This window comes from Lissotriton helveticus, chromosome 3_1 (genome assembly GCF_964261635.1).
Source record: "Lissotriton helveticus chromosome 3_1, aLisHel1.1, whole genome shotgun sequence".
In the NCBI taxonomy this organism is placed as follows: Eukaryota; Metazoa; Chordata; class Amphibia; order Caudata; family Salamandridae; genus Lissotriton; species Lissotriton helveticus.
Window position 1 is genome coordinate 1779738266 of NC_136061.1, and position 13271 is coordinate 1779751536.

Sequence of the window (13271 nt, forward strand, 5' to 3'; positions counted from 1 at the left end):
TGTAATGGTTAATTTCGCCTTGAAAGATTGTTTGTTACATGAAGTGATCGATCGCACCCAGTAAAGATCATTGGCTGCTTGGAGAAATTAGCTGTGAGACTGAACAGTGGTTTGTGGACTGAAGGGATCAAATGTGTCCTGGATGGATTATCTGTCCCTGGAGGGATATTTATGTCCTTGAATCACAACTAATGTCTGAGTAGAATCGTGAACAGATTTTGGATGGTCTGACATTTTGTTATTAGTTGTTATGGCCTGACTTAGAGGGACAGATGAATATCTGCTTAGTTAGTTGGAGGTGTCAAATTTGCCGCATTTTTACATATTTGATTAATAATTACTTTATTGTATGAAAGGGTAATTGATGATCCGTTAGCCATTCAAGTCTGTGAAGATAGTGACCAAAGGTTCACTCACTGTTGATGTTTTGCAAACGACCATAATGCTCCACTCTTTTGACATTCCACTAAACAGTCAAAGGTAGGCACAGTTAATGAGGGATTTTGGGTAATTGTATCCTGCTGTTCGAAAGCCTCAGTAGTGTCATAATGGTGGGTCCAGAGTTCTCTGTCAGGGTAAACGTTTGTTTTTTGTATATAAAAAGTGTTCAGATTTTCATGATCTGATGTTTCTCTTTCTTCCTTCCATCTTCTCTCTATGCTCTTCTTGCCTAATCAACATTTTATACTATCCTCGTCTCTCTTCATCTGTTTCTCCATCTCTCTTCGTCTTTTCTTTCTACCTCTCCATCCCCCATCTCCCTTGCTTGTTCTCTCCCTGTTTTCTTTTTCTGACATTTTTACACCCCACCTATACTCACCTCTGGTAATGCAACCACTTACTTTCGCTATCATGTCCTGGCCTCTGTCTAATCCTGGTTCCTTCTTCCTCGGACTACTTCTCCTTCTCTCTTCTGTCTCCTTCCACCACCCTCCTCACCCACTTTCCGGTGGTGTGCAGATGGGTGTTATATGAGCACTGTGACTACAGGGGGCGCCAGTGGCTGCTGGACTCGACCGAGATCACTAATTGGCCGCAGTACAGTGGGCTTCAACACATAGGATCACTTTGCCCCATTCAGCAGGTAAGTACAAGACACTGCCTTTCTTAATATTGTGATGTAGGTTAAAATGTCCCAGTGTTAACTGAGCCAGCGGAGGCAGCTTAGGGTCTGAAGCATCAGAGGGGGTAGGGAGGGGGCTTGATTGCACGAGAAATGTCAGGGGCCTGACTCCACACCTCTCTGGAACACTTGAAGTAATGGAATGTACAGTCTAATTGGGGTCTTATGGTTAGGATTTGTCCAGTATATTTTCCTCAACCTTCTCCTGCTTATCTTTAACATCATTACTGGAGCTGACAAGACAGGGTCATGCTGGATGTGTTAAAAGGAGTGTCTAAGATGGCAAACGGATGGTGCACTAGTGAACAGGCCCCTCCATTTATTGTCATTTAATTTTACATGGCAGTTTGGGACATTTTCCATTTCCTGTATCAGTCTCCTGATTTCTCAACAGGAAGTTTGCGCTGAAGAGTTGATAATACTGCATCAGATTCAGATATATTATTGTAGGAAAGTCCGCTTCACAGTGGCTGGAAACATTTTTGGGGCAGTTTTATACAGCACAAACTCAGGCTGAAGATATCAGAGCTCTTTACATGAGCAGCAATGGCATTACAGACGGACACATTCATTTTTAGGCGCGGGGAGATTTAGGGGCATATTATCAAGGGGTTTTATCTCCGCATTTTTGGCTTTAAAAGCCAAGAAAGTGGAGATAAAATTATCTCCCTATTACCAAGCTGTCGCTAACACCAGTTAGCGACAGCTAATAGGAGATAGCGACCATCATGGGCCCCACTTTGCATGTCAGTGATATTTATCACTAATGACATGCCAAGTGGGCGTGCCAAGATGTTAGCGACTGGAAACAGTCGCTAACATCGCTATCTCCTATTACCAACTTTTGGAGATATTCGCGCTAAGCGCGAATATCTCCAAAAGCTAACACCTGCCCTGAGCAGTTCTTAGCCATGTTATCCAATGGGAGGTGGATAACATGGCTAAGAGCATTTGCTCGATAATGCATGAATATCGCTGACTTTTCAGCGATATTCATGCATTGCGGCCGTTTTTTATCGCATTTGCGATAAACCTTGCTAATAGCAAGGTTTATCTGCGATAAAAATCGCCGATTTGCGGCGATAATTTTTGTCTCTAAACAAGTTAGAGACAAAAATTATCACTAGTTGTTGGTAATATGCCCCTTAGTGATTGGCCCAGAATCACTGGGTGTTCGAGCCTCCCGCCAGGCTCTAACCTGGTTTCCCCGCTTCTAACTGGACTCCTCTAGCCGTTAAGCCACATCCTCTCCCTTTTGCACTGTGTAGACAGAAAGAGCGCAACACAAGAGGAACTCTTTGTCTCTTACCCACTCTTTCTTGCAGAGACGGGTTTACTTCCATGTGCGGAACCGGGCACTGCAGCAGTTCCTTTGCATCAATGAGGACACAGAAGATATGAAGGCTGCGCGGGTACTGGTGTCGGAGCCGAGTGACCAGGCCCGGCTAATCTGGTATTATGAGGAAGGGCGCATTAAAAACCACGTAAGTGCACAATGTGTAACTACAACCTAGAAATCCCTGCCTGCAGTGCAAACAATAGCTGGTACACTCAGAAAGAAGCACAGATTGGCACATATGGAGAGGCACCATGCCAAGATGTGCATGTGCACTCGCGTAAAAACGTGGGTGTTGGTGGTTTACAGTTGCACACACTCACACTGTCTGAACTCTTGCTTAGTTTCCGTCAGTAACAACAGGGAATACAGCATGGCTCTTGACTACTTCCTCTGTTTTTCCAAGTTTATCTGTGCTTTATAGTCATAGTGGGGTCTTGAAATGCTGATGGGACCCAAACTTGCTTGATGACACCCAGAAAGGATTTTACAGAAGGGGTGAAAACCTGTGCTACCTTCGGACCAATATTCCATCAGATTGTCTTAATATGTGCAAAGATAAATGCATTCTTTTGGGCACAGGTTATCGGGTAACTTTCATATGATCTCCGGCCTATACCATAGAGCAAAGGTCGATTTACTAGTTAGAGATGTCAGCGTTTAACCTAGACTCATTCATTGATCCTAATATTTCTATCTCTGATCCAAGAATTCAAAGTTATCTGATGAGGTATTGAAACACTGTATGGTGAGTAGCATTCTACTTTGGAACCTAATGTTAGTGGTTATTTCAATGGTCTTTGGCTTTAGTCTTGTGTTCTCAACCTATTCCATTTCTAAGCCAATTTCATTGTAGTGAATTTAACAGCAGTTCACTATGGTCAATTAGGAAGAGATCCGTGAGTTCATGCAATATAATTTGTGGGGTGGTAGTATCGAGGATAATAGAATATAGACAGTATACAGTGTCTGGTAAGACCTAGGATACAATATAAGATTAGAGATGTGAGGTGAGCAATTGACAGGAGATACATTTAAACTACAGGTCATGCATTTTGAATAAGCGGAATTAAGCTGAGACTAGATCATGCCTGAGAATATAGGTGAAGAGAGAGGAGTTATAGAAAATAGTAAGACAAATGTCATTTCTAGGTTCATGCAGCAGTTTAGGGCTAGGTTGTGGAAGGAGTCTTGTCAAGATTGCATACAGTATCATGCTGATAAGAGAGCGAGAACATTAATATAAATTATATGTACATTATCCTTACTACCCATATATCAAGTGCTCACTTGCACGGGTAGCATGCTACACCATGTTGGGTTTTTGGTTAGATTGGCCGGAAGAATGTTCTCCTTAGTGTAGGTGTTTCCGTGTTGTGCATGATGATCAAGCTGCGGTTAGCGTGTTAGATCTGTCAGATGGATGTGATGATGAAGAATTGTGAGAGATGGACCTACAGTTCATGGTTAAAAGTGGTAATTGGACAAAACTTAGTCATGGGCAATGGTGGTAGACTGGATTAGAGACATCCGGTGGGCAGCGGTGTATAGCAGATCTCTTCAATCATTCCATGCCTGTCCGTTTGCTACTCTTTCTTGGCATCACACTTGAGAGACAGACAGACTCTGTCTGGCAGCTCTCTTTCTGGCAGCATTGTAGAGTGACAGCCATCTATCACTGTGCTAATACTAGAAGCACCCATCAGTGATAGGCACCTATTGCTGTACTTTATCTGAATGCACTGAAGAGCAGTGCTTCTCAAGGGGAAACATCCTTTACAACGCAACTTTTACCACGCAGTGCCTTTACGACGCAAACCATTACAACGCATTGCACTGGGGGGCGCTCTAGGATAGGGAATAGGTTTAATGTACTATCCAACACCTTCCCTACTATCCACGGGGACTGGAGTTGGAATAGTAAATTAAACAATTCACTATCCAGCGCCCCAAAGCACTATGCGTTGTAAAGGCATGCGTTGTAAAAACCGCGTTGTAAAAGCATGCGATGTAAAAGCATGCGTTGTAATGTCATACATCCCTTCTGAACCACGACTTACTTTAAAAAACAACAAACTCTTGCGACCTATCTAGCTTTAATGGACATGAGGCATTTACAGAAAGCACCTTTTCTATTAAAATGGTCACTACGTTTACACAGACATACAGTTTTATTGATAAAACTATATTGCATACCAATGATAATGTGTGGAAATCAGGGTTCAGTGACTATTTATAATTTGTGCATTACCAAGTAAAGTATCGTGATTTGTTTCGTTCCTATAGAAGTCTTTGTTTCCATCAAACTTCAGAATTGTAAAAAACGGTGCTTAATTTTTGTTTTGCTTTCCTATCTGCTGAATGTGTACAGTTCATTTAGAGGTGTTTACATTTTGTTGTGTGTTACAAAAAATGACATCCTACAGCCTTTGTTTTCACATTGGTGTACACAATAATATTGCCACCTAATTCACTGTACTTTGTTTCTATGATTGCAAAGTGAGAAGAGTTTGTGAATGCCAATTCCCGTGTTAAAAAACACATAAACATCAATTTGTCAGAAGACATGGCCTGACATTTGACCTCTGTCTTTCAAGTGCAACAAATGTGACAAGCTAAATTTAGAATTTAAAGGACCACCTTATTTTTCACAACCCATCGAATATTGGCTCCTGACCCACCTGTGGGAAGTGACCCATGGTTTGGGAAACACTGCTTTGAGGTGATGGTCACCTATCATTGTACCCTTTGTGCCACACAAAGGTTAATGTCAGCGGGGGCTGAGTCTGAAATGCAGTGCACTGGGGTCCCAGTGTCATATTTGTGTCAAAGGAGATCAGTGATGTCAAAAGATCACTACAGGGGTGTGCACATACATATAAGCACCACACTTGCAGTCAAGCGTACTTAACAAAGCTTTGGGTTTCTCGTCATCCCTCACCTCACCTGTGCCCTCATACCCCAGTTTGTTCTGATTACAGTTTGCTGATGAGCAACTCACTGGACTTCTGGTAGCAGCAGATCTCTCATAGATCTCGAGAGCCCTTTAAAGGAAATGAAGGAGCCTTGCAACTGAACTCCCAAGATCCATTTCACAAAGAGGAAAGAGCTTTGTTTTGGTACCCCCATAAACACTTCCACACAGAGGAAGGAAACTTGTAAATCACAAGAGCCCTCCCACACATTTACTGCCAAGAGCCCTCCTGTGGAGGAAGGAGTCTTGCACCTCTACTTCAAAGAACCTTTCCAGAGGTGAGAGGAAGGAACCTGGCATGTGTTCTCTAAAGAGCCCTTCCATGGAGAGGCAGCAGACTTGCAGCAACTTTGTACCTGCACTACCACAGAGAGGAAGGGGGCTTGCATCAGTACGTGCATTCACCCTTCCACAGAGACGCAGCATCCTTGCATCTCTACTTCCAAGAGCCCATACGGAAAGAGGAAGCAGCCATGCATTAGTACTCGCTTGAGCCCTTCCACAGGCAGGAAGCAGTCTTGGATCTGCACCCAAGAGCCCATGCAGAAGGGGGAAGCCGCATTGCTGTACTTCCAGGAGAACCTCCCCCGAGAGAAAGCAGCCTTGCAGCACCATTGCATCTATACTTCCCCAGAGAAGAAAGAGGCTTGCATACGCACTTCCACAGACACGTAGCAATGTTATATATCTGCTCCCAAGATCCCATATGGAAAGCGGAAGCAGCCATGCATCAATACTCGCATAAGCTCTTGAACAGAGAGGAAACAGTCTTTGATCTGCACCCAAGAGCCCATGCAGAGGGAGGAAGCCACCTTATATCAGTACTTCCACGAGAACCTCCACAGAGAGGAAGCCGCCTTGCATCGCTTCTCTCAGGAGCCCCACCACAGAGAGGAAGTTGCCTTACAATGGCACTCCCATCAAAGCTTTCGCGCAGAGCAAGGAACCTTTAACCAGTGCCCCAGGAGCCCTTCCACAGAATGGAAGATGCCTTGCATCTGTTATCCCTGAGCCCTCCAACAAAGACGAAGCAGCCTTTCATCCGCACTTCCTGGAACCCTCGCAAAGAGAGGAAGGAACAATTCACCTCTGCTGCCAAGGGCGTGAGTCCTCTTCGCTGGAAACAACAATTGTGTGCTGCCTCTGTTTTTACATGCGTATTTCACTTATCTCCTGCTCACCTTTTTCACCAGGGTTTATACTGCTTTTACTTTCTTCCCACCTTCACTTCCTCTCCAGGCCCCTACCCATCCATCACTTCCTGTTTATGCTTCTTCCTCCCGTGTACGTCACAGTGACTTTTTCTCAATCTATTTCCATTCCTGTAACCTGTTATCACTTCCCATCTGGGATGTTTTTCATGTGTGTCGCCCTTTTTGTTTAGGCTCTATTCATACTTGTGCACCGCTATCACATTTTGCAGTAAACCTTTCCCAACATTGACCACTGGTTTCATTTCCTATGCAGATTATACATTTCTTGGGCAATGCCACCACTTCCAGTCTATGCCTTCCTTGTACCCTCTTTCGTGTTCTCACTTATTTGTCTTAGTTTTTGCCTGTTATTTCAGTGCCCCCAGTGGGCTTGTTAGCGTGCAACTTCACGCAGACTTTGCAAACTGCAATAATATCTCCCCCAAAAACCTTCAGATATTTATGCAAGCACACTCTTGAAACATCGTATCTGATTGTTGCCTTTTTTGCTGGTTTTTCAGGTGGCCCCGGACATGAGCCTGCAGTTGATCGGATCTGCTCAAAATGGAGCTAAAGTGGTGCTGTGGTCCCAGAATCGCATTCCGTACCAGACCTGGAGAATTGATTCCAATGGGCACATCTGCAACCAGATGTTCGATGGCATGATCCTGGATGTAAAAGGTAACCTGGCTGGGCAAGTGAGAGATGCTGTGGAAGGCTGAGAAAGCCTTTTCAATGGTAGATCTCTTGAGTTAAACCACAATGAATTGCATGGTGAAGGCTGGAACTGCCTGGGCAGGGGGAAGGGTTGCCACATCTCTGCCGCGTGGACAGTGCCAGCTACTACACCTTTTTGGCTCTTACAGAGCAGGTGCAACGGCTCATGCACTTGAAGGCCGAGGAGGTTGCAGCTCTCTCGAGATGTGCAAAATCACAGAACATCTCCTCCTCCAACATCCCAAAATGGGAAAGAATGCAGCCAAAAATCAGTGAAAGTGACAGTTATGAAGTTTGTACTTAAAAAAACCAGCTTTCCGTTCACTAAACCGCCTCAAGTAATCATTGTTGTACATTGCAATATTGCCTGTTGTAAGTTATGATTAGTATCAGTTATTGTTATAATTAATATTTTTATTTTTTATTTTTAATAATATTATTTTTAAGGTATAGTCATTCCACACGATATCAGTATCCGTTAATGTTAGTATAATTCCTGTTAATCGTTAGTGGTGTCAATTATTATGAGTAGTAGTAATAGTATCATCATTGTTATTTTTAAATAAAATATAGTAACGGGGTAACACTGCCATCCCTGCTAATTGAATGAGTGTTTTTTCTTTCCCAGGGGGGCAGGTCTACGACCGGGACAATGCGGTCCTCTGGGACGTGGCCGAAGAGAGACCAACGCAACTGTGGACCATAGAAGTGCTATGAAGAGGTGGCTCCACTGTTCCATTGAAGGATAGAGAGAAGGGACTCTTCCTCCTCTTGGAAGCAGGCGCTAGGAGTAGATTCTTCCACTAGTCGTCTTTCAGCGAAACTCGCCATATCATATAACAGAAGCCCAGAGGGCATAACACTGTCTAGATGACATGCCTCCCAAACGCTGCAGCCATCTTCACATGGCTTTGTGCTGACGCTATCACAAGGACCTGTTTCAGCTGTGCCTCATGGAAAGGGACCGAAAGACTGTTGGAATGGACAGGCCATGCTGCAGAAAGTCAATGAAGCGCTCGCACTACTGCCCTGCAGTTTCTGGTGTCTGCCCTAAAGTTGCAAATGATTACATACTGTTATGCTATTGACTCTATATGCTCAGATACCTCTCTATTTCCAAAGCATTACAGATTCTGCCTTGGATCCTGTTGGAGTCTCATTGGAGGCTATCAGGCATGGATGTGGGTGAACAGTGGGATGAATCCCACCACCGTGTATTAGTTCATGTGACTTTGTCACTAGGACATCCTGTGGGATGCTTCCCCGACTCTATGACTTCGCCCTTCTGGGCTTACAGGACACCTGTCCATTGTATGTATGTGCATGTTTGACAAAAACTGTCTGTAATATAAGATCTATTTTTTAATTCCTGGTCTCAGTCCCATATTCTGATGCATTGCTCTGGTTTATGCTGTGGGTATTCCCTAGACACACAGCTCTATTCAGGCGTGTCTCCCATTGATGGGAAATTTACCTTTAGTGGAAGCAATTACTCCAGATTACTTTGAAACCAGAAATCTCTGAAAAAATAGTAAAAGTAACGTAAGCGAAGCTGAACAACCATTCATGGTTTCTATTTTCAGGTCTTTTTCATAATGCCCAATTTTGGATGTCAGGCAATCATGGTGCTGTCTTGGCTTATTCCCTTTAAATTCTCTATAGGCAAAGTATTATCCTAATTATTATCTGACTAAACTTTCCACTTATCTCGATGCTGGGTTATATCTCAGTAATGATCCATCTCTTGCAACTGTAGCAGATTGACATCGAACATTCTCAAGACACTCACGATGAGTACGAGCATAGGTATCTCTTTGGTGTCCTGTTTTAGTACTGTGTATGGATGAGATGATACAGTGGGATAGGCAGCCCTGTGTCTTGATATGAAAGTACACAACATATTGGAAGAGAAAGCGAAGGTTGAGGTGGGAACATCTATCCTTAGGTAACACTATCTCATTGGAGTTGGCTTGGTGGATTTAGATATACACAAAAGTGTAAGCTGAAGTTCTATAGGAAGTGGGATTTTTGTTTAAGATGGAGGACTGTCTTTGACTTCTAAAAAGACGATTCCACCTTTCCAGATTCATGCTCTAACATTGAGTTGATAGAAGAGATGCTTTTCTTATCTAACAACTGAAAATACATTTTGAGTGCTTGTGAGAAATTGGCCTGATGTATGATGTTCACTATTCTAGTGAGCACCTTGTATCAGTTCAAACAACCCTGATGGTGGTGGTTGTAAGTCAACCTTATAGACAAGCTATCCTAGGGGTAGCATGGACTAAGCAGTCTTAGGCTTTACTCAAGAGCGCATGTGAAGCCAGCTGTTTTACCATATGCAATCCTGTAATATCAAATGAAAGGACACCTCACAAGTTATATATTATACAAATATATGTATTTATTACCAGAATAATCCTCTGTACTCTTTATGAGGACAGAGGCACAAGCGTTTAAACAAAAGCACAGTTAAACATACAAAAGTTGCACAATTATGGATAGGGCCGGTGGCCACTCAAACCATATACTAAATAAGTGGTATAAGTATCACTTTACGAACAATGGTAAGGCCTAGGGCCTTGGGAATCGCTGGGATTACACTGGACTAACTGTAGTTAGGACGGGAGTAGCCCGCGGGATTTGGGTGCAGTGCTGAAAGCACACGCATGCACCAATGCAAAGTCAATGTTGCGTAAATGTTACAAAGTTACTGTTTTGGAAGTCTTCCGACTGGAATAGAATTAAGCCACTTTAAACTAGGACACTAAAGGTGTAAACCACTACAGGAGCACCGGTGTTAGATCGTTACCTCACCCACAGGAAGCGGGTGCATAGGTGCCAAAGTGTGTCGGGTTTCGTTGTGGAGATCTATGGAGCATGGAGATGAAGATGCTGCAGGTGGCCAGGAGAGAAGAGTCCGGTTGGATCCAAGGGTGGATCGAAGATGCAGAGTACCTGAAAGCAGAGGGGACAGAGTCTAGGTCAATTGGCAGTGACCGGGATGGAACCAGGAAGGAACCAGGCAATGTCGGGCGCAATCAGGTGGTTGTCAAGAAGATTGTCTCCGCTGCCACGTGGACTCTGGGGCATCGAGGATGTTCAGGAGTGGATCACGAGCTGTCCCACGAAGGCTCTCGCTGTCGGCGGTGTCGGCTTCCGGATCGGAGTTAACAGGCCTTGGCAAATGCAACCCACGGAGGATTTGAAGATTGCTTCTTACTCGGACCAGCAAGGTCAGAGAGGTTGCTCCTTTTCAGGGGAGTGAGGGCCACTAGCCAACGGGCAAGTGACCGGACCAACGCGTCGAGCAGGAAAATGCAAAAGGGCCCCACGCAGCACTCGGTGAGTGTGGAGGGGTGATCTTCGGTGCATGAGCTGCTCGGGGCTGGGGCTTCTCAAACCCCAATACACAGCTTCAAGGATGCCTCAGGAGCTGCATGGTCAGCACTTCGCAGTCTTTTTAAGATGGCCGGCCCCAGGCTTCACGTCGCATCCACGGGTCTCAGATACGCTGGGACTGTGGATCGAGCTGTTAGAAGTCAGGGAAGCTGGGTCTTGTCGATCTCTGTCGCTCGAGTTCCAGCAGGAACTGCAACAAAGCAAACCGTTGGGCGCTGGATGGTGCCTGTTTGCACAGGGTGGTCACTCCTTGACCACAAGGGAGATTCTTCAGTCTTCCACGTCGAGTGGGATGTCGAAGGGTCCAGAGTTTCATTTCAAAGTTTCAGTCAGGATTATCTGATGTCCATTGGCACAGCTCCTACCTTTATTCCAAATCAAGGGGCTGGATATCCTGCTAGGTCCCTCCTATGGGTGGGACCCAGGAAGGGGGTGGTTACACCCCTTTTCCTTTGTCCAGTTTCATGCCAGGACTGGGGCTGGAGTGCCCCAGCACCGGTTTGAACCGGGCTATGCATGGGGAGCCTTGTGCGCCCCAGGCAGTGTCTAGTTCCACTCGCCCTGCCTGCCTCAATCCACTATCTCCTGTCTGGGGTGGTGTAACACCTCCCTGTGACAGGATACCTTTTGTCCAGGCCTCCCCTGCCGGAGTTTCGGTCAGCAGCAGGAGGCCAGACTTGTGTCGGGGCAGCAGCATCCATTTTGTGATGCTGGGGCTCTGGTTAGGATTAACCGCGTTTTAAGTAAAGTAACATGTCTTCTCCCTCTAGAAGGGTGGAATGCTACCCCAGTCGCCAGAACTGGCGAGGGGGTAGTATTCCAAAGTGTATGACACCTTACACGACATGTTTTGGTAAAGCCAAACCAAAGTTAGCAATAACCGCGAGGATTATAATGCACTTTAAGAGTATATGATATGGCACTACCCTGGAACAGCTATAAGGAAATGGTTCCGAAAGCTGCAGACAGGCTCAGCTCATACTAGAGCACCATCTCACATAAAACCAAGCACTCTGCCTCCAGGATTGTTAAGGCCTGCCATAGGAGTGACTTATAGGTATATATGTGTCCAGATATAGGTATACTATATCTAAGCAAGGGGTGATTACACAACCTTGCCCCAGCTGAGTGATCAGCCAGTTGTGTAAGTTTGGATGGCCAGCCAGGGGTGGCAAAAGATATGCTGCAGCCCCTGGTAGGCCTTGGATGCACCTAGGCCCTGGGTACCTATAGTACACTGTACAGGGGCTGATAAGGTGATCCAATCCAATTAGTTATGCACCTAGGGTACATGGAGTCCATTTTAAAGAGAGAGCAGATAGCCTGGGGCCCTGATTAGCAGGATCCCAGGCCAACTAAGTCAAAACCAGCTAAACACTAGGGAAAAAATCTGGGGTAACCATAGCCAGGCATCCACCCTCCTACATAACCCCCCCCCCAAACGAAAGGAGATAAGGCTATCCTTGGCCAGGTACGCCTATATTACCTGAGTTGCCATATAAGGAGGAACCTGCACTGGCATGGTTACCCCCTGCGTCATGGTCCACCAAGTAATCCCTCACCCTAGGGGTATCAGAGGGTCTCCACCATGGGGAATTACTACCTGTGGTGTGTTTTGGCAAAGTAAAAGGCTGGTGTTGAGATGGAGTACTGAAGTGAGGCTCCACTAATGTAGGGCTGAGCTTCCTCCAATCATCTTCCACCATGTGTGCCTTTCTTTCCTTGACTGAGTTGCACTGTGCCCTCAGGGTCAACCTCTGACTGCCTACAGCTGGAGGCTCGGTCCCTTTTGTTGGCTTACTGGAGGGACAGGTCAGGTTTGAGGCCTTTGGGTCCCAGGTTTGGCTGTGCCCAACAGTGTCCATCTGGGGGAGGTCCCTAACTAGGTGTAAGGGGGATCCCTCAGGAGTTTTCAAAATGTTCACCTTGCTAGGGCTGCTAGCTTTGGTTCCCCTAATCTGCTGATGGGGTGTTTTTATTGGGCAGGGGGCCCTTTGGGGTTCACTGGCCTCCTTGACCCCTGCAGCCCTGGGCTGACCGAGGCAGGGTCGAGAGGGGCAGGTTACCTGCTCCAGACTGGGTCCCACCTTGGAAGGGTCCACTGACATCAGGGGCTCTGTCAGGCTAGGCCTGACTACCTCTGGGGCAGTTTCTTCACAAGGGGTAAGATCAGTACCCTGAGGAGGCTGATCCTTTCCTAAAGTCTGGTGGGAGGGAGATTTATCTTCCTCCTCAATGCTCTCTGTTTGTGTGGAGTGATCCATAGTTTCAGGCTTCACAAAACATTAATCTGTTTGAGTTTAGGCTGTGGCCATCACAGCCCCACCAACCTTTTCAGGAAGGGACTCAGTTTGGGTATGGGCTGTTACCATCACAGCCCTGCTAATCTGTCTAGGAAGGGAGTCTGCTGACGATGGGGCTGAGACTTGCACAGCCCTACCAACCTTTTCAGGGTGGACATCTTGGATTGGGGCTGTGGCCATCACAGCCCCCTAACCTTTCCATGGAGATTTACCATTTTAGAAT

General features: G+C 45.7%; 1 protein-coding gene across 2 annotated transcripts in view; it reads left to right on the forward strand.

Moving 5' to 3' along the window:
• CRYBG2 (crystallin beta-gamma domain containing 2) overlaps nt 1-8709 on the forward strand; it is a 403207-nt gene extending 394498 nt beyond the window's left edge. For both annotated transcript variants that reach the window (XM_078682657.1, XM_078682658.1), the window contains 4 exons: nt 961-1084; nt 2449-2607; nt 7148-7307; nt 7972-8709. In XM_078682657.1, coding sequence (XP_078538783.1) covers nt 961-1084; nt 2449-2607; nt 7148-7307; nt 7972-8060 — 532 coding nt within the window. In that variant the 3' untranslated portion in view covers nt 8061-8709. The remainder of the gene's footprint in view (nt 1-960; nt 1085-2448; nt 2608-7147; nt 7308-7971) is intronic.
• The last annotated feature ends 4562 nt before the right edge of the window (nt 8710-13271 follow it).